The following is a 25,060-nucleotide window of genomic DNA, read 5'->3' on the forward strand; positions in this document are numbered from 1 at the left end:
AGTATAGAATATAACTAGTTTATAGTCTACTCTTACTATAGAAACTACTTAGAGTTATAGGTCTTCTATAGTATTATAGGTTAAATATAGTTTAGAGACTTAAAAATTTTTAAACTCCTATAGAGTTACTTAATATATTAAACCTATAGTTATAGATAGCTATACTTATAATTATTAAGTTAATTCTTTATAGATATATATATATAGCTTATATAATCTATTATATTTCTAAAGCTCTTAGAAATTATTATATATAATTTATAATGCTATAATAATATAGGTAATAAGACTCTCTAATATAGTTCTAATTCTACTATAAGGTATATAGAAGCACTAGAAAAGTTAATAACTAGGGAGAATCTTATTTCTATAGGTCTTATATAAAGAATACTTAAAAACTATCTATCTTAAGACTACTATAAGCCTACCTTTTATACCTATAAGTTTTAGTTAGCTATAGATAGATAAGAAATATTAATAGAGGTAAGTTAGAACTAAGTTAGAGGGGTGTTAGTTCTAGATAGCTATAGATATATCTAAGACTTAATTTAGGATTAAGCTAGAGCTAAGTTAGAGGTTATTTAAGTTAGGTAGTATCTTATTTATAAGATTTAAGATGTTAATAGTTAATTCTTATAAATGCATAAGTATCCTTAGAATATACTTTGCTATAACACGTACGTAACAACTTTTGTGCTATAGGTAGAGGGCCTTAGCCTATTTTATAAATTTTTTGCAATATACCTCTATTTTTATACTTTATTAATAAAATTATAAATTATATATTTACCTAGTAGGTATAACGTGCTTACTGGGTTCGTGGGCCACCTGGTCTAGTGGGCCACTTTTGCCAAGACCACACCAAAATACTACTACTACCTTAATGCCTCCCCAACAACACCAGTTAGACGCGTTGAAAGAAGCTCAGGTACAGCTTGCACTCCAGGCTCTTAAACAAGACGCGAATCTCTCAGAGCGACGCGCTGCAGCTATCTACAACGTGCCCCGAACTACTCTAAGCAGACGACGCGCGGGACAGCCCTCAAGAGCTGATTCTATGCCTAGCCGACGGTATTTGGACGAGCACGCGGAGGAGGCGATTGTTGATCATGTTCTTTACCTCATACAGCGAGGAGAACCCCCTCGCTTGTCAGATGTGGCTGATATGGCCAATTTGCTGCGAGCAGAGCGCGGAATGGCCCCTGTTGGCCGAGACTGGCCCAGTACGTTTGTTAAGCGTCAACCAAAGCTTAAAGTAAAGTTTAGCCGCAAGTACGACTACAAGAGAGCCCTCTGCGAGGATCCTGAGATAATACAAGGCTGGTTCAGCCTGGTAGCCAATGTTAAAGCTAAGTACGGCATCGTGGACGAAGACACGTACAACTTCGACGAGACTGGCTTTGCTATGGGCCAGATTACCCCTGGAGCAGTTGTTGCAGACGCAGAGAACCCAGGACGAGCAAAGCAAGTCCAGCCAGGCAGTAAAGAGTGGGCTACGTTAATCTTGGGCGTGAATGCTGCAGGATGGGCTATTCCACCCTTTATTATCTTCAAAGGCAAGAAACACCTCTCCAACTGGTACAAGGACGAAGATCTGCCCCTAGACTGGGTAATTGGGGTCTCTAGAAACGGCTGGACCAACAATGAGCTTGGTGTTGACTGGTTGAAGCACTTTGACAGGCATACTAAGGCGCGTACTGTTGGGACCCACCGTCTGCTACTTATAGATGGCCACGAGAGCCACCAGTCAGCAGCATTCCTCCAGTACAGCAAGAACAGCAAGATTATCACCCTTACTATGCCTGCTCACTCATCGCACCTTCTCCAGCCGCTTGACGTGGGTTGTTTTGCCCCTTTGAAGCTGGAGTATGGGCATCAGGTCAACAAGCTCTTGCGCAACCGGATCAACCACATAGACAAGCAGACGTTCCTGGTATGCTTCAGAGCAGCCTATAATGCGACTATTACTCCCAGCAACATCCAGGGAGGGTTCCGAGGGGCCGGACTGGTCCCCTTTGACCCAGAAAGGGTCATATCAACCCTTAATGTGAAGCTGCGGACCCCTTCACCCCAGTTGCCCACCAACGACGAGCCCTGGCAGTCTCAAACCCCAAAGAACCTTGTGGAATTTGAGTCGCAATCGACTCTGATTCGAGAGAAGTTTAAGAATCACCAGGGCAGCTCACCAATCTCTATCTATGGCGCGCTTGAGAGCTACGCAAAGGGGGGGACACAGGTAGCGTACGAACTGGCTTTGCTAAGAAAAGAGCGTGCCCAGCTTCAAGAGGCTCTAGCAGCTGCTACAGAGCGCAAATCACATAAAAGAAAGCGAATACAGACAGAGGGAAGTGTTACAGTTGAAGAGGCACAGCGATTGACTGCCCTAAAGGAGTTCAGGTCGCGTGGTGATGGAAAGAAGGGCAAGAAGCAGGTGCAGGGTAAAGGAGGTGAACCATCCCAACGACGCTGTGGAACGTGCGGAGAGACAGGGCACAACGCGCGAACATGCAAGAATGATGTAGAAGTAGTCTCTGAGTAATATTACAGCTTGTTTTATCTTGTATAGAGCTAGATTGGGCCAATGCAGGCCAAAGTAGGGTGTGATGGGGGAGGGTCTTGGCAAAAGTGGCCCACTAGACCAGGTGGCCCACGAACCCAGTAAGCACGTTAGTATTAAATATTTAATAGGCCTAATTCTACTTATTATTAGCAAGAATAGAGTCTATAATTATAATATTGCTATAAAGCGCGCATGTAATAAGTGCTACTAATAGAGAATAAGGCTAGGTCTTTGCGCTAGTTAAGGTTTCTAAAAGTTATTTAGCTAATTCTTGATTAATTGTGTGTCCTAAACGACGAATCTGCCGTCTTAGGAAGCCTGGTCGCGATGCTTGTAGCCATCGGACCTGGCTAAGAAGCGAGGAACTGTATCGAAGCTCTCTTTGATTAGACTTTTCCCTGGTCATCCAGCAAACACAACGCATGTGTCATGTTTTAACTTGCATCACAATAGGTATGGTCAGCGCAGGAGGCATCGGGAAAGAGTGGGGTACAAGCGGCTTACTACCAAGTCGGATAATGCCAAGTGCTGACGTGAGCCCTAACGACGCATGTGCATTGGCCTCGTAGCCCCGCCGTAGTTCCGCATCCTATCGCTCTGGTCGTATATGAGTTCTGAGATTGACTTGACATCAGCCATAACGACGCTTTGTTTCCGAGCCATGGTCAACTTCTCACTTTCTCAAGAGCAGAGAGTGCTTCGCTCCGCCGTGAAGGATTTTGCACACGATGTTCTGTCTACGGCGCCCAAGCTCTATAACCATTTTCCTACACAAACGACACGCTTTCGATCTACGCTTCCTATATATCGATCGGCTGTCTCTGCAGGCCTCATCAAAGGTCAAGTCCCAATACCCCTCGGCGGAACTTCTGCTTCCATAGTAGACGCCGCCATTGTCGTCGAAGAACTCTATGCTGTAGATCCAAGCACTGCTCTTACCATCCTCGGGACTGGACTGGGAATGACGCCCTTGATACTGGCTGCGAATCCGGAGCAGCGCGAGAGGTTGTTAAAGCCGTTCACGAGACAAGAAGGTGAGAGACTGGCAGCTTTCGTGCATAGTGAGCCCGGTGGAACAGCAAACTGGCTCCGCAAAGGGAGCCCCGGACTACAAACCACGGCTTACCAGGATGGGGATGAATGGGTTGTCAACGGAGAAAAGGTGAGTTATCTTGTGGCGGAGTGACGTGGTATTGCCATGAGAGAAGCATACTTCTACCTTGATTCCCGGTAACATACTGGCTACAGTAATATAACTCTGACATGAGATAGCTGTGGACGACCAACTCCGGCGGATGGGACTCTCGAGGTGCGGATGTGCAGTGTGTTGTGTGCCGACAAGGCCGACCGAATGAACCCCAGAACCCAGCAGTCAATCCATCTTCGAACATACTAATGCTGGCCATCACTCGCGAAGACATCGCCAACAACGCGCCCGGCGCTTACGAGGTGCTCTCGGATCCGGAGCTCGGCGGTCACAAATCCACTAGCGGACCTCATACCCGTTTCACGCATCTTCGTGTGCCTGCTGCAAACCTGCTGGCTAAGCCTGGAGAGGGTGCGCAGCTGGTTGAAAAGACATTCGGTATGAGTGCCGCGATCGTGGGTGCTATGTGTGTGGGCATCATGCGGGATGCCTTCGAAGTCGCACTGTCGTTTTGCAAGACCAACAGCTGCGGTGGCACAGAACCTATCATTGGAAAGCAGAGCGTGGCGGACCGACTGATTGATATCAAGATGAAGATTGAGGCCGCGAGAGCGCTCACATGGAAGGCTATGTGTGTTCTGGAAAGTAAAGAAGAAGCCCTAGGGTGGGAGCAGAGGTTGGAAATCACGCTTCAAGCAAAAGTCTGGTGCAGTGACATGGCGCCGAAGGCCGTGATTGAGTGCATGAGTGTGGTTGGCATGTGAGTATCCGCGCAACGAGGCACTGGGTGTGATGGACAGCTAACTATTGAACAGAAGAGCGTACGCAAAAGACATGCCGTTCTCGCGTCTGTTACAGGACGCCGCTTGTTTGCCTCTATTTGACGGAGGAAATGTTGGTGTTCGGAGACGCCAGATCGAGAGAATTTTGCAAAAGGATGATTACGAGCCTTGGGCTGCAACATTCAACTCGTAGCTTGAACATGAATGTTTATCCATTGTCCTGCGATACATTCCTTGCTTTGGGCAGCGTAGCACAGTCTACAGAAAGCAGGCGACTGCAGCACCTATAACTGCTATCGCTGGTACTTTCGAAAAGGCTGCAGCACCCGTCGCGCTCGTGACGGCTGGTCTGGACGGAGTTGACGTGCCCTGCCCAGTTTGGTCTGCATCCCCTCCTGAGCTTGTAGCGGTCGTGGACAGCTTCTCAAGTCCGCCCGTCAAGACAAGCGGATATGTGGTCCTTTTCGCTTGCGATATCGTCATGAGCGATTTCGCCTCCTCGCTAAAGACTGCAGAGTTCGTACACCATTCTGGCGCTTCAGGCGTCACGTGGCTGGAGAAAGATTGGCAGTGCGCGAACATCTTCGACTCGGCGCCGATCTGAGATTGTACATAGGCACGTCGCACTGACAACATCTTCATTCGCGCGCGAGCACGTCACGACGAATGTAGCGGACGTGTGCCCGGTCACGGGTTTGTTGTCGTTTTTAAGCAGCACAAAGCCTTCTGCAGCAATTTGCAGAGCAAGATCGCGCGTTATTCCAGCTCTTTGTCTCGCCCAGGTAACGTTAGTTGACATTGTAGATACTAGAAGCTCATTCGTCCATCGTCGATACTTCTTCCGCGCATCGGCCACGCCTACACGTTGACATTGCATTTGAGGCCATTTCCGGACAGGGAAAAGACGCAAAATTGAACTTTCCCTAGCATTCGCACTCGCGCTACCGGGAGGTCTGTGTTACGTTTGACGGCCATCAGCCTTCAATTCAGCGGATACGCGCAAATGCTCACTTGGTCACAGCTCAGCGTTTGCAGCGACAAGGTGCATTAGCGGCACAATAGAGCTGGATCGGGAGTTTTTCGTTCATCATACGGCCGCCCCTGTTTCTAGAGCAATAGAAGGGTAGTCGGCCGAAGGCTGCAGGTCCCAGCTTCAGGCGAATCGGTTCCACACCCCATTTGCATGACCCAAGCTATCGCGCTACCGATGGAGAAATTGACCTAGCTCCGGCGGACAACGGTTCAGCCACATTGACGCAGGCACTCCATATACGCATACGCGCGAGGTTATAAATGTAGCGCCACGGACAGTCTCTCAACAATCAAGACCGGCCAGCTATCGCATCGACTCCTTCAAGCTGCGCACATCATACATCATGACGAATGCAACATCTTTAGCACCGAGCCCCTGTGCCGCTGCCACCTTCACAACTCCTGGTCTCTTTGGTGCGAACTTTACTTCTCTTTCAGCCAACCTCGTTACGAATTACAGCTTCCCTGTCCCCGATGGCTGGCGTTATTCCCAGCCTTCCATCCACGTACAGGATGCATCCTTCCGCAACATCACCGTTTCGTACACGCACCCTGGGCAGAACGACACGCTCTATGTCGAAACATGGCTTCCTGACAAGAATTATAACGGCAGATTGCAATCCATCGGCGGGGGTGGTTGGGTGCCGGGTCGTTTCATCCTGACATACGGCGGCATGATCGGAGCTGTCGCCGACTGATATGCCACCGTCACAACGGACGCTGGCCTTGGCTCGGAAACTTTCGACCAGTGGGGTATTCTCAGTCCTGGAAACACAAACCTGTATGCGCTCCAAAACTTGGGTTCTGTGTCACTAAAGGACGAATCCGTCAGTGCGAAGCATTTCATTCAAAACTACTATGGCGAGCAACCTAAATACTCTTACTGGAATGCTTGTTCGCAGGGCGGAAGACAAGGTTCCATGATTGCACAGCGCTATCCTGATGCCTACGACGGCATCATCGCCGCGGCCCCAGCTTTGCATTGGTCTGAGGTTGTTCTCCAGAGCATGTGGCCGGCTTTCTATATGGCGAACACCAACCAGTTCCCCAACGCTTACCAGTTGAACGGACTCACCGTTTTAGCGACTGAGGAGTGTGACAAATATGATGGGGTCGAAGATGGTCTCATCACAGACCCGGATGCATGCTTGCGCAGGTTCAATGCCACTGCCCACATCGGGGAGGTTTCTAAGTACAACTGCACCACTTACAATGGTACGCAGATCATTGACGCCGCGACTGTTGATGTTGCTCGTGCTTTGTGGTCAGGACCTGTCTCTTCCACTGGCAAGCAATTCTGGTATGGCTACAACATCGGTACCGATTTGTCCTCTCTCGCCGCGACAAACTGCAACACGCTTGGCAAATGCAGCGGCAACAACTACTCGATCACAGCCGTGATTGATGCGACATTCGTAGCGAAGGGTAGCCCCATCAACATCACAGACGACAATGTCTCGCACGAACGCTTCGACCACGTCTACCTCTCTTTCAAGAAGCAGTTCGATTCCCTGATTGGGGCTGTTGATCCAGATTATTCCGAGTTCAAGGAAGCTGGTGACAAGACCATCACGTACCACGGTCTTGTGAGTATTCGATAACCTGAAGTCATTTTCATTACATTTGTTCACTGACCAATCTAGGCTGATCCTTCGATCTCTCCCAATGGGACCCTCTCATTTTACAAGGATATCTCCGATACTGTTCCTGATACACCTTCATTCTACCGTTACTTTAGTGTGCCAGGTCTTGGCCACTGCTGGGGCGGTAACGGTGGGCAGCCTGTGGCTCTGTTTGATCAATTGCGCGCGTGGGTCGAAAACGGCACGGCGCCCGAAAGCACGCCAGTGACAATCACAAAGCCGGACCAGTCGAAGATGCAACAGCTGCTGTGTGCCTGGCCCAAGAAGGCGGTGTTCGCGGAGGGATGTGATGTTAACGGTGACGTGACTACCGCCTGTTGGAGCTGCGAGTAGATTCACTATAGATAAAGAACTGTGTCAGTTACCTGCTAGCAAACTAGGTCTTAATATTAAGAAATTTACTTTTGTATATAATTTCTATCCTATATAATATACTAGAGTGTGTAACTTACTTAGCGTTTAAGGTTGCTTGGATAGTTTACTTAAAGCACAATACAGAACTTGAAGTATCGACCTTGTCTTATAAAATACCTATTACCTAATATATAGCAACTAAAAATCGCTACAAAGAGGATTTACGCGCTGAACCTTACTGACAATTAGGGTTCGGGTATCTTATAGGTGTAATAGTCCTGCTTCCAGCCTTGGCAATAAGCTTAAGGACAGTCTTGCTAGTTGCGTCTAAATCATAGAGGCCCTGAATATCCTCCTTAAGTGCAGGCCATCCTTCGTTCTCTGCATAATTCACGATCTCCTTCTTCGTGTTCTTGTATCTGCTCTCTTTCGAAGCTACGATAGAGTATGCCTTTGCAGCCCTTCCTACTTTGTCGATTGCTTCCCAAGCTTTTGCGGTCTCATCGCCGCAGAAGATATGGAAAACGGAAGGCCTGTCTTTATCATCCCAGAGGAAGAGAGCAGTACAGCCACTCAAGTTGGTGACAACTACCTCCCCGGTCGCTGACAGGACGTACATGTCCTCATTGATGTCTTTAGCACTCTTTGCTGGCTTGAGAGGGCCTTCGCGGCGCTCCAGACTACGTGGCTTCTTAAGCTTGCAGGTCTTTGGCTTCGTAGGCTGAGGGGTCGTGGGCTTGGGCTTGGGCTTGGGTTGAGGCTGAGGCGTCTTTGGCTTGGGTGCAGGCGTCTTTGGCTTGGGTGCAGGCGTCTTTGGCTTGGGTGCAGGCGTCTTTGGCTTGGGTGCAGGCGTCTTCGCCTTTTGGTCCTTAGCCTTACTGACCCCGAACGCGGCCACAGGGGCTTCGTTCAGATTGCGAGACTGAACGGGGATTTTATCAATGGCGCGTATGTCGACGGCAGCAGCGCCCTGCTCGCGATCCAAGACTGGTGCAGCAACGACCCCATTAAGAAGCAGGGAAGCTGCAATGACGATGTTCTTCACCGATACCATCTTGAGGAAGAAGTTCTGAGGTCTGATAGGAGGGAAGGTTGCGTTTTGAATCGAATATAAATTCACTAAAGTGACTGGTGTAGAATAGTAGCAGGACAGCGAGTGACAATGAAGCAATTGCAAAGAACGAATGAACAGAGGAAACCAGTTCCTGTCTGAGGGATAGCGAATGAATGAGATATGATAATTCAAGAGCTCGATAGACTGTCCCATTTAAATACTCCCAGACATCCGTGCCCCAACTCATCTTTCCATCACGATGCGAAGTTCCAAACTCAATGGCCGCTCGCCCAGCCGGCGTTCGCCAGGAAATCTCCGGTTCTAGGTACGGACAGAATAATCCTCTCCATAGTCTCAGTTTGGCCCAATGAAGTCCACAAATGTTCAAAATCCGCGAAACGAGGCGCAGGTTGGTGAGACGAGGACAGCTGTGCACATCCATGCAGAGAGCAAGAGGCTAGCGCCCCACTAATTCTCGGGGTGCACGGGCTGAAGCGCTAACGCGGGGTCCGTAGGTAAGCGGCGTGAGCCCTATAAGAAGCCTACAGGCCAGCGTCTATTCTACAGCGCATGGTGTAACACTGCCTCACCCACAGTCTACTAGTAATCTTTGATTACGCATTTCAGAATTCATTCTCCTGTGACCTAGCCCTGCTCAGTCATTACTTTTACTTCGACAACATACGTCCGGCCTGCCAGATTAATTTGTTCCATCGAACGCAACACCAATCGCGACCATAATGGCTACACTACCGGCCTTGCCACTCGAAATTCGGCAGCAGATAGCAGCTTGGGTTCACACAGTACACCAACCTAGCCTGCGCGAGTTCAGCTTGGCAAGTAAGGCTTGCTATGCAGCTTCTACGCTCCTTATCTATCAGCACATCAAGATCACAGCCTACAACCACCAAAGACTGCAACGCGACGTTGAGGAACTTTTGAAAGTCTTGCATCGAGAGGACTCCACTTATCACGTCCGGTGCATCACAATCAAAGGGAACCTGCGACTCGACGCCAAGGCCACAAACAATGACAGCTTCGAACCTCATTGGAAAACTTGCGGCCTTGGGGAGATACTGGACGACCCGGAATACGTCGACTGGAGCGGTAGGCATGTGGTGTATGACAAACCTGTCATTAAGAAACTCTCTGAGGAGGACTTGGCATGGGCGCCTGTAGTGAGCTTGCTACAAACAGTGCGTTACCTGAAGGACCTGATCTACGACTGCCAAAGCCAATTCCCGCCAAGTCTTCTCGAGATTCTCGAAGAGCAACACCCTCAATGCAGGCTACATCACCTCACGTTTCGGTTTCGGACTTTACTCTGGGGCACTCCTTACCCGTACGAAATGCAACTTGCCAAATCTCCTGTACTTCATGCCGTGAAGATCACCTGCAGTCGGCGAGACACCGATGGTGACGATGACTACAACGCGGAGGCCATAATGGAGATCGCTGGCATGGCGCCCAACCTAAAAAAAGTCACTGTTCTGCAACTTCAACCTATGTTAGCAAACAGATTCATACGCCCTCGACAACCGTGGCTGGGTCTCCCAGGCTACACGAAAAAGTGTATCGGCAGTTTGACGTCGTTGTCACTCAAAGGATATCCGCACTTGGAGTCTCCGGAGCTGCTTCAGGACTGGACTAGACATACAGACTTCTCCTGTCTGCAACACCTTACCCTTGGGAGCGACAACTCAAGTTACCCGAAGGGATTAACCAGTGAAACCATGGGATGGTTATCCCAGTCCCAGCCATTTTCGCAACTCAGAACCCTTTGCGTGTATCTTGACCGCGATGATATGTACATTGAAAGACCAGACTACAGTGCGAATGCAGTCTCGTTCTTCCACGCGCTACCTCCGCTTCAAGAAATAACTGTTCGGGGGCCAATTGATTCTTTGATGGTAGATGCTATTGTGTCTCGTCACGGATCAACGCTGAAGAAGCTCAGTATTCATACCTTTGAGAGGACATACCACAACTGGGTCGACGCTCGAGTCGATCGAGAAATCCCCGTGGAGTTTACTCGAGATCGTCTTCTTCAAATCCAAGCTGAGTGCCCTGCACTAGAGGACCTTGCAGTTCCAGTCAGACGTGATAAATCCAGCGCGTCTGAAACTGAGCTGTACAGGATCTTCGCCACGATGCACAATTTGAGATTTCTGTTTCTTACTCTGGACTGTTCGAATTGGCATGTCGGGCATGACAGCACATACGATCCGCATTTCGACGCAGACGACGAAAAACTCGTAGATCCTGATAAACCTCACTTGAAAAGGGGTATTGTAAGGGAGACTTACATCAACTGCGCAGTTGACGAGGTACTAGCACGCTCTATCTGGAAAGTTGTCAGCGAAGATAAGGCAGGAAAGCGGCTAGAGCGCCTCAAATTGTATACTACTGGGGGTGGGGATTATGGCGGCAACAACCCGTCAAGCTTCATCACCGGGCCCTTGGATGTCTTGAGTCGATCATGGCTAATCGAGCGCCCTGTACGAACCGATCGACAAGATGTCACTGTCAGAGAATTAGGGAAACATGAGAGGGAGGCCCGCTATAGATATGCAACGCTGTTTGACGGAGAGCCTGAGAGGCTTTTCCATGATATCTGGCCTCCCAAAGAAGGGAGTCGAGATTGGAGGCACGATTGGTCAAGTTATCCTCTTCAGACCTGAAACTTTTACCTAAAAATTTACAAGATAAGATGACTGCTCGGTAGGAAATAGACGATATCACGCTACGACTTAATAATCTCTAGATAAGAACACCTTTCCCTGATTCTACTGTAAGCATTGCTAGCGCTTGTCTTACACCTAGTAGCTTCTAATTTCCTAGGACCCACATGCTTAACAATACAATCACTTTCCTATTTAAAACGGTCTATAACTACTCTAAACACCGAGTTATTATAGTTTAGCCAGCTCTGCGTACCCAGGAAGGTTGTCTCAAGCAGTGTAATATTCTGGCTAACCGCTATGCGAAAGAATGCCCTATGCTGAGACTACTTATCTTGCCGACGGAGACAAAGATAGTGAGACAGGCCTGTAGAAGCGAGGAGACATTGAAAGAAGAGTAGGATAGAATGGTTTAGCTGCTAAGCTCAAGAGCTCGGTTACCTGATATATACAGTACAATTCCGGCCTGACTAAATTGGTAATAACTTTTTCTTAGAGTTGGAATACCGGCCTTCAAGCCTCTTTTTGACAACAACAGTTATTTTACAGATGGCTCTGACCTCCACCCTTAGAGCTCGCTCTTAAATTGGGGTTTCCCATCACATTTTGCTAGCGCTGCCCGAATAGCCGTCTTGATGTCTTCCACATTCTCAAGCCCAACACTAATCCGTATAATATGCTCCGGAAGACCATATGCAGCAATCTTGTGCTTATTGTCATAATAAACGAGCAGCGCAAATGGCACTGCAATGGTAAAATTAGTACCAAAGCTAGATCCTTTAGGTACGTTAAGCAAATCATAGAAGCGGCGGGCAACCTTCTCATCGTGAAAAATGACGCTCATGATAGGGCCGTAGCCTCCCTCCTTGCGCATCAGGCTATGGTAGACAGGAAGCAACTCATCGAAGTAGGATAATTGAGGCGCTGGATCAGTGGATGGCCGTGCAGCATTCGGGCGACAGCGAGAGCATTATCGTTGCATCTCTGGGCACGCCATCGTATGTGTTGGCTGTTGTATTTCAGAACTTTCGTGTCAAGAGGGAAGACAAAGCTCGGCTGATAGCGAGCTTGCAAAGCCTCTTGAATAGTCTTGCAGTGGCGCGACGCTGGATTGACAGTGACACTACAATTTGTCAGTCTGTGATTGAACCATGCCAGTTCAGTTATCAAAGCTACTCGCCTTCCCCCTGTAACATCAGATGCTCCGCTGAACATTTTGGTCAAGCTGGCTAGCAAGACATCGACATACGGAATAAGATCAAGGTTAGTGAAGCCAGCTACTGTGTCATCGCAGGCAAGGATGAAGTCGTATTCGTCTGCGAGAGCTCGTAAGCGCTGCAGCGGAACAGTCGGCAAGAACACGTTGCTGGGTAATTCGCAGAACAAGGCCCCAATGCGTTCTCCGGATTCCAGACGCTTGGTCAAAGCTTCCAGATCCTGTTCGGTCCCCCGCTTGTACCCGATGAATTTCTCCCAGGGACCGTGCTTCAGATTATGAATTGTCTCATCGTACAGCCATCTGAGTATCCGTTAGCATGACGTTGGTGATGTTGGCATGGAGCAAAATGTACCCAAAAGCAACCACTGTTGACGTTGTTGCCACTGTCTGCAGGGCCAGGGAAGCATAATATATGGCGCTCATTCCAGTTGGATATAAAGTCACATTGTCTGCAGTAACCACAGGTAGCGAAGAGTTCTCAGAAGGAGACAGAGCAGCAACTGTTGACTTGACACGCATCGCTGTGGGGGCGATCTGGTGCACCCAAGCCGGAGTTGATAGTGTGGTGATACGTCGCGGTGGTTGAATCTTTATCTTCTCAGTTAGCGCCTGATTTGAGAAGCCAATGTCTACGCGATTACTGGTTGGGATCTCTGCAGGTAGCTAGTATAGAGATTTGTATCAACTTCGTCAGCTCGCTCGGAATTGCGGTCCGACCAAACCTTTCATTAGACGCCGCATGTGGCTATGACCTTTAACCGGGCTTCCATTCATCCTCTAACCGGGCTTCCGCACATGCTCTAACCGGCTTCCGCTCCTGCACGAGAGACTGAATTATGGATCAGCATAAATGCTTTGGAGTGCTGGAAAATATTTGGCCTTTTACTCTGAAGAGCGAACTCTTCCATCGGGAAAGAACATTGAACGGCACAAATCAGCATGAGTGACTCAACAGAACTCACGGGCCTCAACGCAGCCAATCTCCCCATCATCGACTACTCAAAAATCGAAAAATTCTTTTTCGATAAAGCGCCCGAGAATGTGGCGGAGAACGAGAAGCTGCTGAAGGCCGTCAACGATGTTGGTTTCATCTACCTCAAAAACCACGGCATTTATACAGACGAAAGAATGCAGTGCCTGTTTGACTATGCAAAGGAATTCTTCGCACGGCCAGTATCAGAGAAAGAAGAAGTTGAGTCCGCCCGCGCAGACCCATCGACCCACACAGACACATCCCCCCACCCCCTCTGAAGACATCGCAGAGATCCAGCCGCGCGCGCCGAACCCGCTTCACGCAGCGAATACGACTACCGCAGTCCGCTAATCGTCAGTGGAGAGACGGTGCTGAAACGCGTGCGTGGATGTGCTGCTTCTACGAAGAGGAAGGGGAGATGGGGTGGTAATCAGCGCGCTAAGTTATGTATAGACCAAGGTAGGGGGTGCGTCGGGTTAGGATGTAGGGTTTAGGGGTTTTAGGTTTGTGTGGATGGATAGAGATGTGCTTGAGGAGTCCTGGTCTGCTAATCGTTAGTAGAGAGACGGTGCTTGAATACGTGCGTGACATGCGCCTTGTGCGTGACCCTTCGCAAGCAACTGTCGCCCCCACTCGTTGCGCGAATGCACAGCGCCTTCCATTGCAAAGCCTAGACGCCGCACTCATTCCACGTGTACTGTTATCTTGCCGCGAGCTAAGTAAGTAAATAAAAAGAAAGATAAAGAAGAGGTACATTAAGTAGAGGGGATATTGTAAGTGCGCGTTTGTAGTACCTTATCCTAGGTATATGTAGGGTGCACGGACACTATACCTGTGTGCCCCGCTTATGTACCTACCTAACTCCTCCAAGGATCGTTGTTGTCATCCTTTCTACAACGCCCAACGTTATCCTTCAAAATGTCGGCAGACTCTTCAGCGCTAGGTAGTTGGATATGCGAGAAATGTGGTGCGGCCAACAGCGCGATTACACCCGACTTTTGCCCAATATGCGGTGACGGAGCCGGCTACTTGTCACCTGCATCATCTTTCTCACAATCTCCAACGCTCCCGCCCCAAGAAGCTCACGAATCAGATGATACTGTGGCTTCAAAAACGAATGAAGCCTCGAAAAGCGACGCAACTACCTCACCAAGCCCTCAAGCTCGCAGTCAATCTCCAAAGCCCAACATCGACTCCGATCTTACTTCCTTCGCAGGACGCCTTGATCACGAAGGGAGATCTGGTGGATTAAGCAATCATAATGCATCGGCCGCATCGGCCGCATCGCAAACCATTACTGAACTCATATTACAACGTCAGCCGTCGAAAGAAAGCCCAGGACATGATCCCAACTTCACATGGTTCAATGCAGAAACCCAGGGTCAAGACTTAGAGGCCCGGTCTTTCCACTCCAGTGAGAAACCAACACAGCGCCCTGAAGCTAGGCCGTTCCACCAGTCAAGTCTCTGGGAGACGCGGCATGCAACTCAACCCGTCGAACATACGTCGAGCCAGGGAGTTCTGTCAAACGTAGAGGAAGAGCTCTGGCCAGAACCCTCAGATCCTGATTCCAATGCTGATTCCCTGCAAGAGGTACACGGCATCAACAGTACTGGGGTCGATATAAGCACCAGGGAGGATGATAGTAGATCGCTAATACGACATGAAGCCCATGATGAAACCTCCAATGATGATACAATCGGTCATAACCCTGGACACAATGCTTACAATGGGGAAGACGACCGAAGATCTGTGATCTCGGGGAACTCCTCGTTGACCCTCTTCTCGTCCCACAGTACTCACACTGTAGTAGAGATCGAAGGCGCCACCATTGAACTCCAAAAGATCTTCCAGGAAGATGAGGCGCTTGTAAAACTCTACTGTCAGGCTTTGGAAGATACAGCCATCGGGCCTGAGAGGCTGCTTCGAAACGTGCGTCGGCTGTTGAAGAGACTAGGGCAGGATTTGAAGACCGAGGCAGTCAAGGAGCTAGAGATTCTGACTTCCCGGTTCGTGTCCATGAAAGCCACGTATGTGGCGCACAGTATCGTGGAAGAGTTCCACAACAAGCCCTTACCCACAGGGTCTGCTCGACTTAGCAAGGAGCACGAGAGCGATAGCGAACCCAACGATGACTTGGAGCACGTGCAACCGATAGACGAGGATCGGTTTGAGGATCTAGCGGTCCTTCGAACTTTCCTGCTTGAAAGTGCAGCGTTCCAGACATTTCGTGAGCGCCTTGCTGCTTTTGTTTTACCGAAAGATCGAATCAGCGTTTCTCAGAATGTGAGCGAGAACATGGAAGGGAACGCACCATATCTGGACACTTGGTATCCTCCGAAAAAATTCAATGCTACTTGGAAGAGACTCCTGGTTGCTGCGGGACTGTTGGAGCCAGTCTTGCAGCCCGGAATGGTTCGTATCAGGTGGCGATGTGTAAGTGGGACATGCAGGCAGTGTCTGATATCATGTCTGCACTTTGACTGATCTCATCCAGGAGTGCGGGGACCAACTATTTGACGACGTACAAGAGTACCGAGAAGGCGGCATCTCTAAGCTTACTGACCAGGTGCGACGCTCCGGCGCTAGTTATGTTACTGCTACACCTTACCGTGAAGGAACCTCGAATCAACACTACACATTCCAGCCCCTCAATAGAATTCGGAAAGCCTTCACCACTGTCGTCAACAGCTTTCAACCAGCAACACAGCCTATTGACACTCTGCCACTGCACAACGTTTCCGATGCGACGTCCCCACTTAGCTCAACAGTCCCAGTCTCATCGAGTGAACCAGATGCTGTGCTCATGGTATGTATGCACAAGCATGAAGGCGGTAAAGGTTTACGCCAGATATACATTAGCTCGATCAAGGACTCACGCCAACTCTTCCACCTCGTCCGTCGCGAGTATCGGCTCACACGTGAAACACACCGGCTTTCGCGCCACCTGAAACAAGTAACAAACATACATCTCACAAAGGCGCGTCGTCTCGCGTGGCCCCCGATTCGAGAGCCCGACAACTGACGTGCCGGTAGTTCATTCTGCGCTTCCAAGACGACGTTGAACCGCGTCTTCACACACCGTGTTGCAATCACGCGTGCCAGTGCATCCCAACAGTCCATCAGTACGAGTATGCCTGCACACCCAAAGGACCCCCCGATTTCGGCCCCCCGATCCTGCCATCACAGCTGCTGCATTACTCCACACATCCGGAGCTGATCGCCGCGAACGAGACCACGGTGCTTGACCAGATGCCGAAGCGCATGTGCGGCGAGCTCGAAGCCACGGGCCACCTGCTGACTGAAGGCTGGGGCCTGTACTATGAAGAAGACTGGAACACGAGCTTGATTCTTGTTGTGGTTACGAGCGTCATTGTACTTGCGAGTTTGCTGTTCGGCATCTGTTGGACGGTGGTGCGGTCTGATATTCAAGGGGCGTGGGGCGTTAGCTCGTACATGGTTACGACAGGAGCTCTGATTCTTGCACTGCTTAGTGTTATCAGCCGTGCGACAAGTAGATAATAGGAGAGCACAAAGCTTGGCTCAAGACGTACAGCGGCCTGACTACGATTGGGTGCACGCCATGCCTGCTAGCAGCGTCTAAGCGTACGCCTGTGTGTTGCCCGCAACTGCTGGTGCTAGTTACTACCTTGCTTACCTGTCCCTCAAGAGCAGTACGTCCACGCACGCACGCACGACGTGTTCTGGATGCGTAGACTCGGGAAAGCAAACGCGTGTATTCATACGTCTAAGCAACACCTCCTCTCCAACAAAGCTGTCTTGCTATACAAACCCACCTACACCCGCCCAGCAAGTGCCCGCACCCGCCTCACCCCCTCCTCACACCCCCTCGACCGCATAACCTCACACTCACACAACCCCCTTCTCATCCCCAACAACAAACACCTCCTCGGCGCCAAACTCCCCACTCCCCCGCCGCCACTCCAACGCCTCCCCGACAGTGCGAAAAACCCCCATACTCCCCTCCGGCGCCTCCACCCCCCCATCCCCCTCGCCCCCGACCTCCTTAACCGGCCACCCGAACCGCGCGAACCTGAGCTTAACCCGCTCATTCAACCCCACAAACCTGACCTCCGCGCCACGGCCGCCGAACTTGTGGACGTCGGCGACAAGGTCGCGGAGGGCGGTGAGGCCCGTGGTATCCACATTCCACACACCCGTGAGGTCGAGGATGAGCGTGCGCAGGGGCACGGGCTCGTCGTCGGGGTCGATGTTTGCGCGCCGGCGGAGTAAGGTCGCGCGGTGGGATGCTGCGACGCTCCAGTTTCTGTCTGCGTGGGCGGTGGGAGACACAGGCGCGGGCGAGGAGAAGGTGGCCAGGGAGTCTGTGATCTGGGATTTCAGGCTGTAGGCGTTGGGGAAGAGGAGCGGTTGGTGCAGCGCGAAGAGCTGGGTGTCGAGCGGGACCTGCGTCTTATGTGTTGCCGGCGCGGCGGGGAGGCACGTCAGCCGGCGCGCGCGGTGGAACGCCGCGAAGAGGAGGTGGTATGCGATGCTGAAGCCGACGGCGGTGCCGATGCCGATTTCGCTGGACTGGAAGAGCGTGAGCCAGAAGGCCAGCATCGCGGCGGTGAAGTCGACGAGCGAGGTCTTCCAGTACCCGTAGAACACGGACGGCGGGATGACGATGTGCCACACGGCGGTGACGATGATGGCCGCGAGCGTCGCCTTGGGGATCCAGAACAGCGCGGGGCTGAGCTTGAAGATCGATAAGATAACGACGCCGCCGGCGATGATGCCGTACGCGGGGGATTTCACGCCCGAGTCCGAATTCACGGCGGTGCGCGACATGGCGCCGCCGACGGCCATGGAGGAGAAGAACGAGTTGAAGAAGTTTGTGGTGCCGAGGTAGACGAGTTCCTGGGCGGGGTCTGTGACGTAGTCGTTCTTGCGGCCGAAGGCTTTGGCGATGGCGAGGTGCTCGAGGGCGGCGGCGATGAAGGGCGCGATGGCGCGGGGGAACACGGTCTGGATGAGCTGGGTGTCGGGCATCTTGGGGCTAGTGATACCATTAGACTTGACTTTGCTGAGGGCCCAGACGGGGTCGTCGGCGCGGTTCTTGTTGAGCCCGTACGACAGGCCGGTGAAGAGGATGAGCACGACGGCGCTGCGGCCGAGGGCGAGCAGCCAGACTGCTTTGCTCTGCTTGCCCCAGCGCTGGCCCATCTTCTGCATCAGCACGAGGATGAGGATGCCGCCCAGGCCGATGCCGGTGGTGGCGCCGTCCCACTGCGGGATCTTGGCGAAGATGTCGTGGATGATGTTGGCGGTGCCGGAGCGGACGGTGATGCCGAACAGCGACGGGATCTGGCCCAGCATGATGACGATGGCGGCGGCGGAGATGAAGCCGCTCAGCACCGGCACGGAGATGAATTCGAGGAGGAAGCCCAGCTTGAGCAGACCAATCGCGAGCGAGTAGATGCCAACCGACATGGCAACGGCAGAGGCAATGGCCTGTGCGGTGTAGCCCTCCTTGACCACGTCGGCCACGATCTCGGCAGTGAGCAGGCCCATGAGGGAGGTCGGGCCGGTCGAGAGATCTGCGTGTGTAAGTTGGACGTCGATATCACGCGAACGTCGATATCCGCTCACGACATACCCTTCGATGTGCCCATGATGAAAACCAAGAAGTTGGGCAGCCAGCTGGACATCAGCCCGTACTCGCCCGGGATGGTGGCGATCTTTGCATACGCCAGCGACTGCGGAATCAACAGCACGCCGACAGTGATGCCGGCGAGCGTGTCGTTCAGCAGCCACCGCGGGCTGTACTTGGGCAGCCAATGCACCACCGGCACTCGCTCAACGAGATACTGGACGGCGGCAGAGGGCGCTGCGCGGGCGGTCTTGCCACCATAGCGAATCGTGCGGTTGATTGTGATATCAGTAGACAGCGCGTGCGAGACACGGCCGGGGATGCGTTTAATGTAATCCATTGTGACCAGCCACTTGGATGAAAGGGATGAGAGATGTCAATTCAAGTGAAGACTATCTCATATATATGCTCTTCTACAGTCCAACAACAAGCGCCAGTTGATACTCAAACGAGCCGCTGGGAGGTTGCTTGTCAGGTGACAGGGGTGAGGAGAGGGGTCAATATCGCGCCCACAGGAATAATCAGCACCACACCATCCCGTAGCATGGGTGTTTGTGCGAGACCGCATTGGCGACCAGTCACAGTGTGTTGTCCACGGTACCCGAGGGAAGGGAACATGCCGACGACGCCATCGAATAGGCAGTGAGTTGCACCGGGCGTGAAACGCTATCGTCCACCTTCCGTGTGTGGAGTCCGTCGTAAGCTGGAGGCTGTGGAGAGGACCGCTGCAGTCGCTTCGAATGCTCGATAAGCAAGTGCAGCGAATCAGAAATCCTGACTCTCGGGGGTGTGGGTGACATGCAACGGCTAGTATGGACCAGCATTCTTGTTTGTTCCAAGCAGCGTGAAGTCATACGCGTGTGAATTTAGAGATTGCCTGTCAAGACGCACTCACCATTCAGACACTTGCTTTGCAGTCTTGTCAAGGTGCCGTACACCCGCCTTGGGAAACAGTCGCTGAGCGGGAGCATCGAGAGGCTTACCCCGCATTTCGGCGACAGCTAGTTACCGTCAGCCTCCCGCGCAATGACACTCGTCAGGACGGGCGCTATCGTCTCGAAATAAGCTTTACGACAAGCTCCGCCAGCAATTGGCCAAGCATCCTTGTCGATTATCTCCCGCGGCGTGCGCTGTTCCTAGCCTAGACATTGCGCAGCGTTAATGCAGGACAGGGTGGACCGACCATGACGGTTTCGGCAGTTGTGGGTCGCTTGGGTTACTCTAAATGTTGTGCCTTTACTGGTTAATGGCGTGCGTGGCGGGCGGTAGCTGCAGAGCGATCGTGCAGATGCGTTGACGACGTGCGGTACATGTGACGGCTGTCATTTGGGAGTGGGATACGCAACGTTCTCGCTCGGCACGACGCTGCTGCTGCTGAGGAATGCAACCGTGCGATCAAAACAAACTCTGTATTCTGCAGTGATAGATTTGAAGTGAGGTCGGAGATCCGCGTTATGCGGCTGCCTCTTGCCGTGTCAGATGCGCATCCTAGTTTGAGGCACTGCAGTCTGCCAGATTGGTAAAGACGCTGCGAGCGGTATCTGTAACGCAGGTCGATATGCTGCTGCGAGTGTACCCAATAGGCTGCCGATGTGCATGCACGAGATTACCGGCGCTTGACTGTTTCGGAAGGTGTATGTCACCTGTACCAAGCAGTATGCACTGGTAGGACGTCTGGAAGCCTTCTTCGGTGTGAGGTGCCGTCTCTTGGCCCGTTGCAGAGTGTGCAGCCCTCTCGTCCTCAGCAGCGACGGGTCGGCTGCAGTGAGATGCGTTCCAGCGAGCGTGCCCCGAGATCTCGACGTGAATGTCGGCGCCGAGAGTGCAGCTGTCCTCGACCGAGCCACAGCCGTACACCGAGAGTTGGCAAGGCCAATATCAACGACTCGGGCAGCCATATGACGTCGGTGACTGTGAAGTCATAAAAGAAGGATACTGACGGATAAACCGACCTGACGTCCAAGAATAGCCAATAGTTTCGAAGCGACGATCTTGCGGAGAGCATGTAAACGTCGTTTGTGTCAGTGGATTCTAAAGAATCACGGAACGAAGTGACAGGCCTCTCCGAGAAACTCATGCTATACTCCTCAACGCTTCCCAGCGTCCATACAGAACGGTGAGCCGGGGTGTTGCAACACTGCGCCCAGGCGGTTGGGCGGCTAGAGAGAGACCCGGTGTCAGCAGAACCCTGGGGTTGTGACAGAGGCCAAGACCAGAGACGAGGTTTCCCGGTCGAGTTGAAAGTTTGTAGTCGAGCTTGACTCTGTCTGTGGCTGGACAGCAGTTGAGTGTCCAGGTGTGGCCCCGTACGCTACGTGGCGCATGTAAGGCGCAGGCATGTCGATAGTCGCCACTGACGGTACTACAGGTAAGGCCGAAACTTTGATACCTGTAGTATAGGATGTTGTCTGTTATATGTATCACGGTGTCTGCAGAGCTCCACCAGGCCAAGGCGGAGATCAGCTCGTCGTCATGCCGACGATTGCTGAGTGGTGCCAGTGGGTCAGTGTGGAGTGGCTGGTGCAGATGGCGCAGTCAAGGCAGTCGTCGCGACTGGGCAAGAGATAGCTTGCCGAAGAGCCGTTGTAGTGGGTGGTAGAGACCATTGGTGTGCGAAGAGTAGAGCCATCTGGGGTCAATGCAGCGGTGTGGCGGTGCGACTGCCTGGCCGAGACGCACGACCATGTGAGGTGGAAAGTCAGGTCATGGTCGACGCACACACCCAGGACGAGGTGCGTGACGACCAGACCGGCGGTGATATTGCCAAGCCAGAACAGAGCTTGCTCGATTAAATGTCCGAAGGATGCGGCGGGTCATGGCGCAGATGGTGAGGTGCTTGGCAGGAACAACACAGGACGTGGGGTGCAAGACGAGGTGCCAGACGGAGGTGCAAGACGGAAGTGCAAGAATGAAGAGCAGACGACAGCGAGAGATTAGTGTAGTGATCTGGCTCGGACATGTCGGGTGAGACATCAGCCACGATGCTGGTACACCTGCCATGGCTGCGGCGGGCTGGAGCAACGGGGAACGGCGGTTCGGCGGAGACGCTAGCAGGCGAGCGGGCTGGAAATTTGTCTGCGGGCCCGCGACGCCGCTGCGGCACCCAGCACCGGACAGCGACATGGCCAAGAACAAGAAGAGCGCGGGCGAGACAGCGGGCACGGCGGGCAATGGGCGCAAGAAGACGGGCGAGGCGCCGGCGCTCATCATCTGCCGCAACAAGTAGGGCTCCAGCACGCGCGGGTCTTGTCTGCAAGTGCTGATGCGCGCAGGCACTGGCGATTCATCTCCTCGTTCCACGGGCCGTGGCTGCAGCTGCCGCCCGAGGTGCTGGAGTCGCTGGCGCACAGCAACTTCCTGAGCCCGCGGCCGCATCCCATCGACCCGGCCGTGTTCTACGACGTGCTGAAGATCCGCCGCCTGGTCGACGAGGCCACGACGCTGGCGGTGCGCGCGACGAGCGGGCTGACGAGCGCCGCGCTGAACAACGCGCAGGGGCTGCTGGGGCCGGCGGCCGCGCTGGGGCTGGGCGTGGCTGGCGGGGGGACGCTGAGCCGCGAGCGCAAGCACCGCATGCGCGAGCTGGCCACGGGCAAGCTGGCGGCCGCGTATCGCCTGGACGAGATCGCGGCGAGCGTGGCGACGATGCAGGGCGCGAGCACGCTGGAGGACGTGGCCGCGCTGGTGCTGCAGCGCAGCCCGGCCGACGTCGACGCCAAGTACGTGCACTTCTTCCACGAGAAGATCCCCAGCCGCATGCTGGCCCAAAGCACCCCGCTGGCAGCCCTGGACGACGTGCTGGCCGAGCGCCCGGCCGATGGGAGTGCACTGCGGACCCGCGCCCTGACGCGGCTGTTCAAGGACGACCTGGCCAACAGCGCCCGCGACCTGACGGCTGCCCTGGCCGCCGCCCGCCACCGCGCCGCCACCCACCGCCAGGGCCGCCAGCTGGTGCCCGCGACCGCCGAGCGAGAACGAGAGCGCGACCGCGAGCGCGACCGCGACTGGCGCAACGAGGCCCGCGTGCCCGACGACGACCAGCCCAGCTCGCTCGAGGCCCAGCTGCTGTTCCACCGCGCCGGCGTGTACCTGGCCGTCGCCTGCCGCCACGTCGCCGCCGCGCTGGACGGCCTGCAGGCCCAGGAGGCGCGAGACGCAGCGGGAGCCGAGGACACACCAGACGAGGCCGCGGCGAGGCTGGCGCGCGCAGACAGCCGCAAGCAGCTGCGCCAGAACGCGAAGCGCGCCCTGCGTGACTACACGGCCTTCCTGGCCCACTTCGACTACACCCCGGGCATTGACGTGGCCGCCGCTGAGGCTTTGCTGCGGCAGTTCCAGGCGGACACACGCGGCAGTGGTAGTCACAACACAAACGGCGGCCACGCCAACACAAACGGCCACCCCGGCCTGCACGACGCGTCCACCGCCCTGGCGCCCTACAAGAAACCCCCCGCCCACGCCTGGCCAAAACTCCCTCCGCCGCCCGTCTTCACCCTGAACCAGCTCTTCGACGCCGTCCCGCCCGCCGCGCTCCCGCCCTACCCGCCTCCACCAAACACCCCGCCCTCGCCCCTCCCCACCAACGAATCCGTCACCTACCACCCGCTCCTCGCCGAAGCCCTGCACTCGCTGCTCCTCACCCACGCGCTCCTGCAGACCCCGCCCAAGGAGCTCCTGCGCCACGCCCACAACGCCGCGCGCCTCGCCCGCCGCCTCGACGGCTACCCCGTGTTCCTCGCCGCCCGCAGCCCCGCACGGGGCGACTGGGTCGAAGTGCTGCGGCGCGGCGCGAACTGGATCGGGCTCGGCGCCTCGTGGGAGTCGCTGTGCCGCCCGGCGTCCAGCAGCGCCTCGCCCCGCGCCCACTCCCACGCCCCCTCCTCGGCCCTCACGCGCCCCGGGTCCACCACCGACACACCCGAGTCCCCCGCCCAGCGCCGCGACCGCCACAAACACGAGGCCATCCTCGATGCCCTGGCCGACGAGCGCGTCGTCGACGAGGCGTCGTTCCAGCGCGCGGTGCGCGCGCGCGAAGTCCGCTTCCAGGACGACGAGCGCCGCGATGCTGAGGCCGAGGCTGCGGCTGTGGCTGTGAAGCAGGGCAAACTGCCCAATGGCGCTAAGACGCGCGCTATTACTGACGGAGCTGCGTCGCGTGCAGAAACACATGCGGGTGGAGACGCAGACGCAGACGCAGACGTAGCTGGCGACAAGGACAAGGACAAGGACAAGGAAAAAGACAGAGAGCCCTCCACCCGCTTCCAACCCGACCCCCAGCACGCCGCGTACCCCATAGCAACGGACCGCGCCGATGCCGTCGCGAGATGGGTCAGAGATGCCGCCCCGCTTGTTGCCGAGGGCGGGAGGGGTGTCAAGGGCAAGGGCAAGGGGAGGCGGAGGAAGAAAGCAAGTGTGAGGGAGGGTGGAGAGGGTGTCGAGGGTGTCGAGGGCGGGGTTGGGAGGCTTGCGATTCAGGCGGAGGTAGGGGAGTAGTTGTGACGAAGATGGGTTGGTAGCGTTGGGTGGGTGGAGGTGGTCTGGTTGGGTTAAGGGGCTGGATACACTGGATGGCCTGGATGAATGGCCTGGATGGATGGCCTGCGCGGGGTCGACTGGCTGGCCTGCATGCCCTGTTGGACTGTTCGACTGTTGGACTGTTGGGCTGTTGGACTGGATGGCCTGGATGAACGGCCCGACGGAATCGACTACCTAGCCTGGATACCCACATCAGCGTATCGCTACATCCATGCATACTGAACGCATTGTTCCATCCTCTATCCTCCCACCCCGTGAATCTCGTGAATCCAGCACCTAGCTCCTGAGCCTCGACTTCGCATATCGCATATCGTATATCTCGCATCGCACGAGCACGAGCACGAGTACGAGCACGAGCATGAGCATGAGCATGAGCATGAGCATGAGCACAAGCATAGCAGAAGCACAAGCACAGCAGAAGCATGAGCATGAGCACGAGCACTAGTACAGCGCGCTTCGCACAGCG

General features: G+C 53.8%; 11 protein-coding genes across 11 annotated transcripts; 6 read left to right on the forward strand and 5 right to left on the reverse strand.

The window, feature by feature from the left end:
- Positions 1 to 3,158: 3,158 nt before the first annotated feature.
- Positions 3,159 to 4,545, forward strand: C7974DRAFT_403882 (putative electron transport oxidoreductase). Its single transcript, XM_046142889.1, has 2 exons — positions 3,159 to 3,722; positions 3,833 to 4,545. The coding sequence occupies exons 1-2, from the start codon at positions 3,168 to 3,170 to the stop codon at positions 4,469 to 4,471; spliced, it is 1,194 nt and encodes a 397-aa protein (XP_045991902.1). The 5' UTR covers positions 3,159 to 3,167; the 3' UTR covers positions 4,472 to 4,545.
- A 1,320-nt stretch (positions 4,546 to 5,865) lies between these two features.
- On the forward strand, positions 5,866 to 7,497 carry C7974DRAFT_437219 (tannase and feruloyl esterase-domain-containing protein; the record flags this gene model as incomplete). Its single annotated transcript, XM_046145178.1, has 3 exons — positions 5,866 to 6,207; positions 6,271 to 7,107; positions 7,165 to 7,497. The coding sequence occupies 3 exons, from the start codon at positions 5,866 to 5,868 to the stop codon at positions 7,495 to 7,497; spliced, it is 1,512 nt and encodes a 503-aa protein (XP_045991903.1).
- Positions 7,498 to 7,753: 256 nt separating this feature from the next.
- C7974DRAFT_417577 (uncharacterized protein) lies at positions 7,754 to 8,572 on the reverse strand (the record flags this gene model as incomplete). The annotated part of the gene is made up of 1 exon (XM_046144092.1): positions 7,754 to 8,572. The coding sequence occupies one exon, from the start codon at positions 8,570 to 8,572 to the stop codon at positions 7,754 to 7,756; it is 819 nt and encodes a 272-aa protein (XP_045991904.1).
- C7974DRAFT_466356 (uncharacterized protein) lies at positions 8,465 to 11,253 on the forward strand (the record flags this gene model as incomplete). The annotated part of the gene is made up of 5 exons (XM_046146326.1): positions 8,465 to 8,897; positions 9,390 to 10,665; positions 10,702 to 10,858; positions 10,892 to 10,926; positions 10,960 to 11,253. The coding sequence occupies exons 1-5, from the start codon at positions 8,851 to 8,853 to the stop codon at positions 11,251 to 11,253; spliced, it is 1,809 nt and encodes a 602-aa protein (XP_045991905.1). The 5' UTR covers positions 8,465 to 8,850.
- Positions 11,254 to 11,689: 436 nt separating this feature from the next.
- On the reverse strand, positions 11,690 to 13,174 carry C7974DRAFT_65338 (pyridoxal phosphate-dependent transferase). Its single transcript, XM_046147012.1, has 3 exons — positions 12,825 to 13,174; positions 12,434 to 12,772; positions 11,690 to 12,376 (listed from the first exon to the last, which is right to left on the reverse strand). The coding sequence occupies exons 1-3, from the start codon at positions 12,989 to 12,991 to the stop codon at positions 12,127 to 12,129; spliced, it is 756 nt and encodes a 251-aa protein (XP_045991906.1). The 5' UTR covers positions 12,992 to 13,174; the 3' UTR covers positions 11,690 to 12,126.
- Positions 13,175 to 13,195: 21 nt separating this feature from the next.
- On the forward strand, positions 13,196 to 13,723 carry C7974DRAFT_443684 (uncharacterized protein; the record flags this gene model as incomplete). Its single annotated transcript, XM_046145466.1, has 1 exon — positions 13,196 to 13,723. The coding sequence occupies exon 1, from the start codon at positions 13,412 to 13,414 to the stop codon at positions 13,721 to 13,723; it is 312 nt and encodes a 103-aa protein (XP_045991907.1). The 5' UTR covers positions 13,196 to 13,411.
- Positions 13,699 to 14,211, reverse strand: C7974DRAFT_403891 (uncharacterized protein; the record flags this gene model as incomplete). The annotated part of the gene is made up of 1 exon (XM_046142890.1): positions 13,699 to 14,211. A coding segment is annotated over exon 1 (313 nt), but the record flags the coding sequence as incomplete, so codon positions are not given.
- A 1,010-nt stretch (positions 14,212 to 15,221) lies between these two features.
- Positions 15,222 to 16,967, forward strand: C7974DRAFT_321479 (uncharacterized protein; the record flags this gene model as incomplete). Its single annotated transcript, XM_046138807.1, has 3 exons — positions 15,222 to 15,881; positions 15,943 to 16,401; positions 16,482 to 16,967. Coding segments are annotated over 3 exons (1,605 nt in total), but the record flags the coding sequence as incomplete, so codon positions are not given.
- Positions 16,968 to 17,315: 348 nt separating this feature from the next.
- On the reverse strand, positions 17,316 to 19,399 carry C7974DRAFT_321809 (sulfate permease-like protein; the record flags this gene model as incomplete). The annotated part of the gene is made up of 2 exons (XM_046138820.1): positions 17,316 to 19,006; positions 19,066 to 19,399. The coding sequence occupies 2 exons, from the start codon at positions 19,397 to 19,399 to the stop codon at positions 17,316 to 17,318; spliced, it is 2,025 nt and encodes a 674-aa protein (XP_045991910.1).
- A 1,135-nt stretch (positions 19,400 to 20,534) lies between these two features.
- Positions 20,535 to 21,398, reverse strand: C7974DRAFT_380252 (uncharacterized protein; the record flags this gene model as incomplete). Its single annotated transcript, XM_046140509.1, has 3 exons — positions 20,535 to 20,970; positions 21,012 to 21,326; positions 21,370 to 21,398. The coding sequence occupies 3 exons, from the start codon at positions 21,396 to 21,398 to the stop codon at positions 20,535 to 20,537; spliced, it is 780 nt and encodes a 259-aa protein (XP_045991911.1).
- A 782-nt stretch (positions 21,399 to 22,180) lies between these two features.
- On the forward strand, positions 22,181 to 24,552 carry C7974DRAFT_321788 (uncharacterized protein; the record flags this gene model as incomplete). Its single annotated transcript, XM_046138819.1, has 3 exons — positions 22,181 to 22,281; positions 22,332 to 24,144; positions 24,280 to 24,552. The coding sequence occupies 3 exons, from the start codon at positions 22,181 to 22,183 to the stop codon at positions 24,550 to 24,552; spliced, it is 2,187 nt and encodes a 728-aa protein (XP_045991912.1).
- Positions 24,553 to 25,060: the final 508 nt, after the last annotated feature.

This window comes from Boeremia exigua, assembly GCF_020726555.1.
Source record: "Boeremia exigua strain MPI-SDFR-AT-0100 chromosome Unknown C7974scaffold_13, whole genome shotgun sequence".
Classification (NCBI taxonomy): domain Eukaryota; kingdom Fungi; phylum Ascomycota; class Dothideomycetes; order Pleosporales; family Didymellaceae; genus Boeremia; species Boeremia exigua.

Coding starts and splice junctions, on each gene's coding strand:
- C7974DRAFT_403882 (XM_046142889.1), top strand. CDS start 3,168: ATGAGTTCTGAGATTGACTTGACATCAGCCATAACGACGCTTTGTTTC. Junction 3,723..3,832: donor GGGTTGTCAACGGAGAAAAG/GTGAGTTATCTT, acceptor GACATGAGATAG/CTGTGGACGACCAACTCCGG.
- C7974DRAFT_65338 (XM_046147012.1), bottom strand. CDS start 12,991: ATGCGTGTCAAGTCAACAGTTGCTGCTCTGTCTCCTTCTGAGAACTCT. Junction 12,773..12,824: donor TCAACAGTGGTTGCTTTTGG/GTACATTTTGCT, acceptor ACGGATACTCAG/ATGGCTGTACGATGAGACAA. Junction 12,377..12,433: donor TCTGATGTTACAGGGGGAAG/GCGAGTAGCTTT, acceptor GACAAATTGTAG/TGTCACTGTCAATCCAGCGT.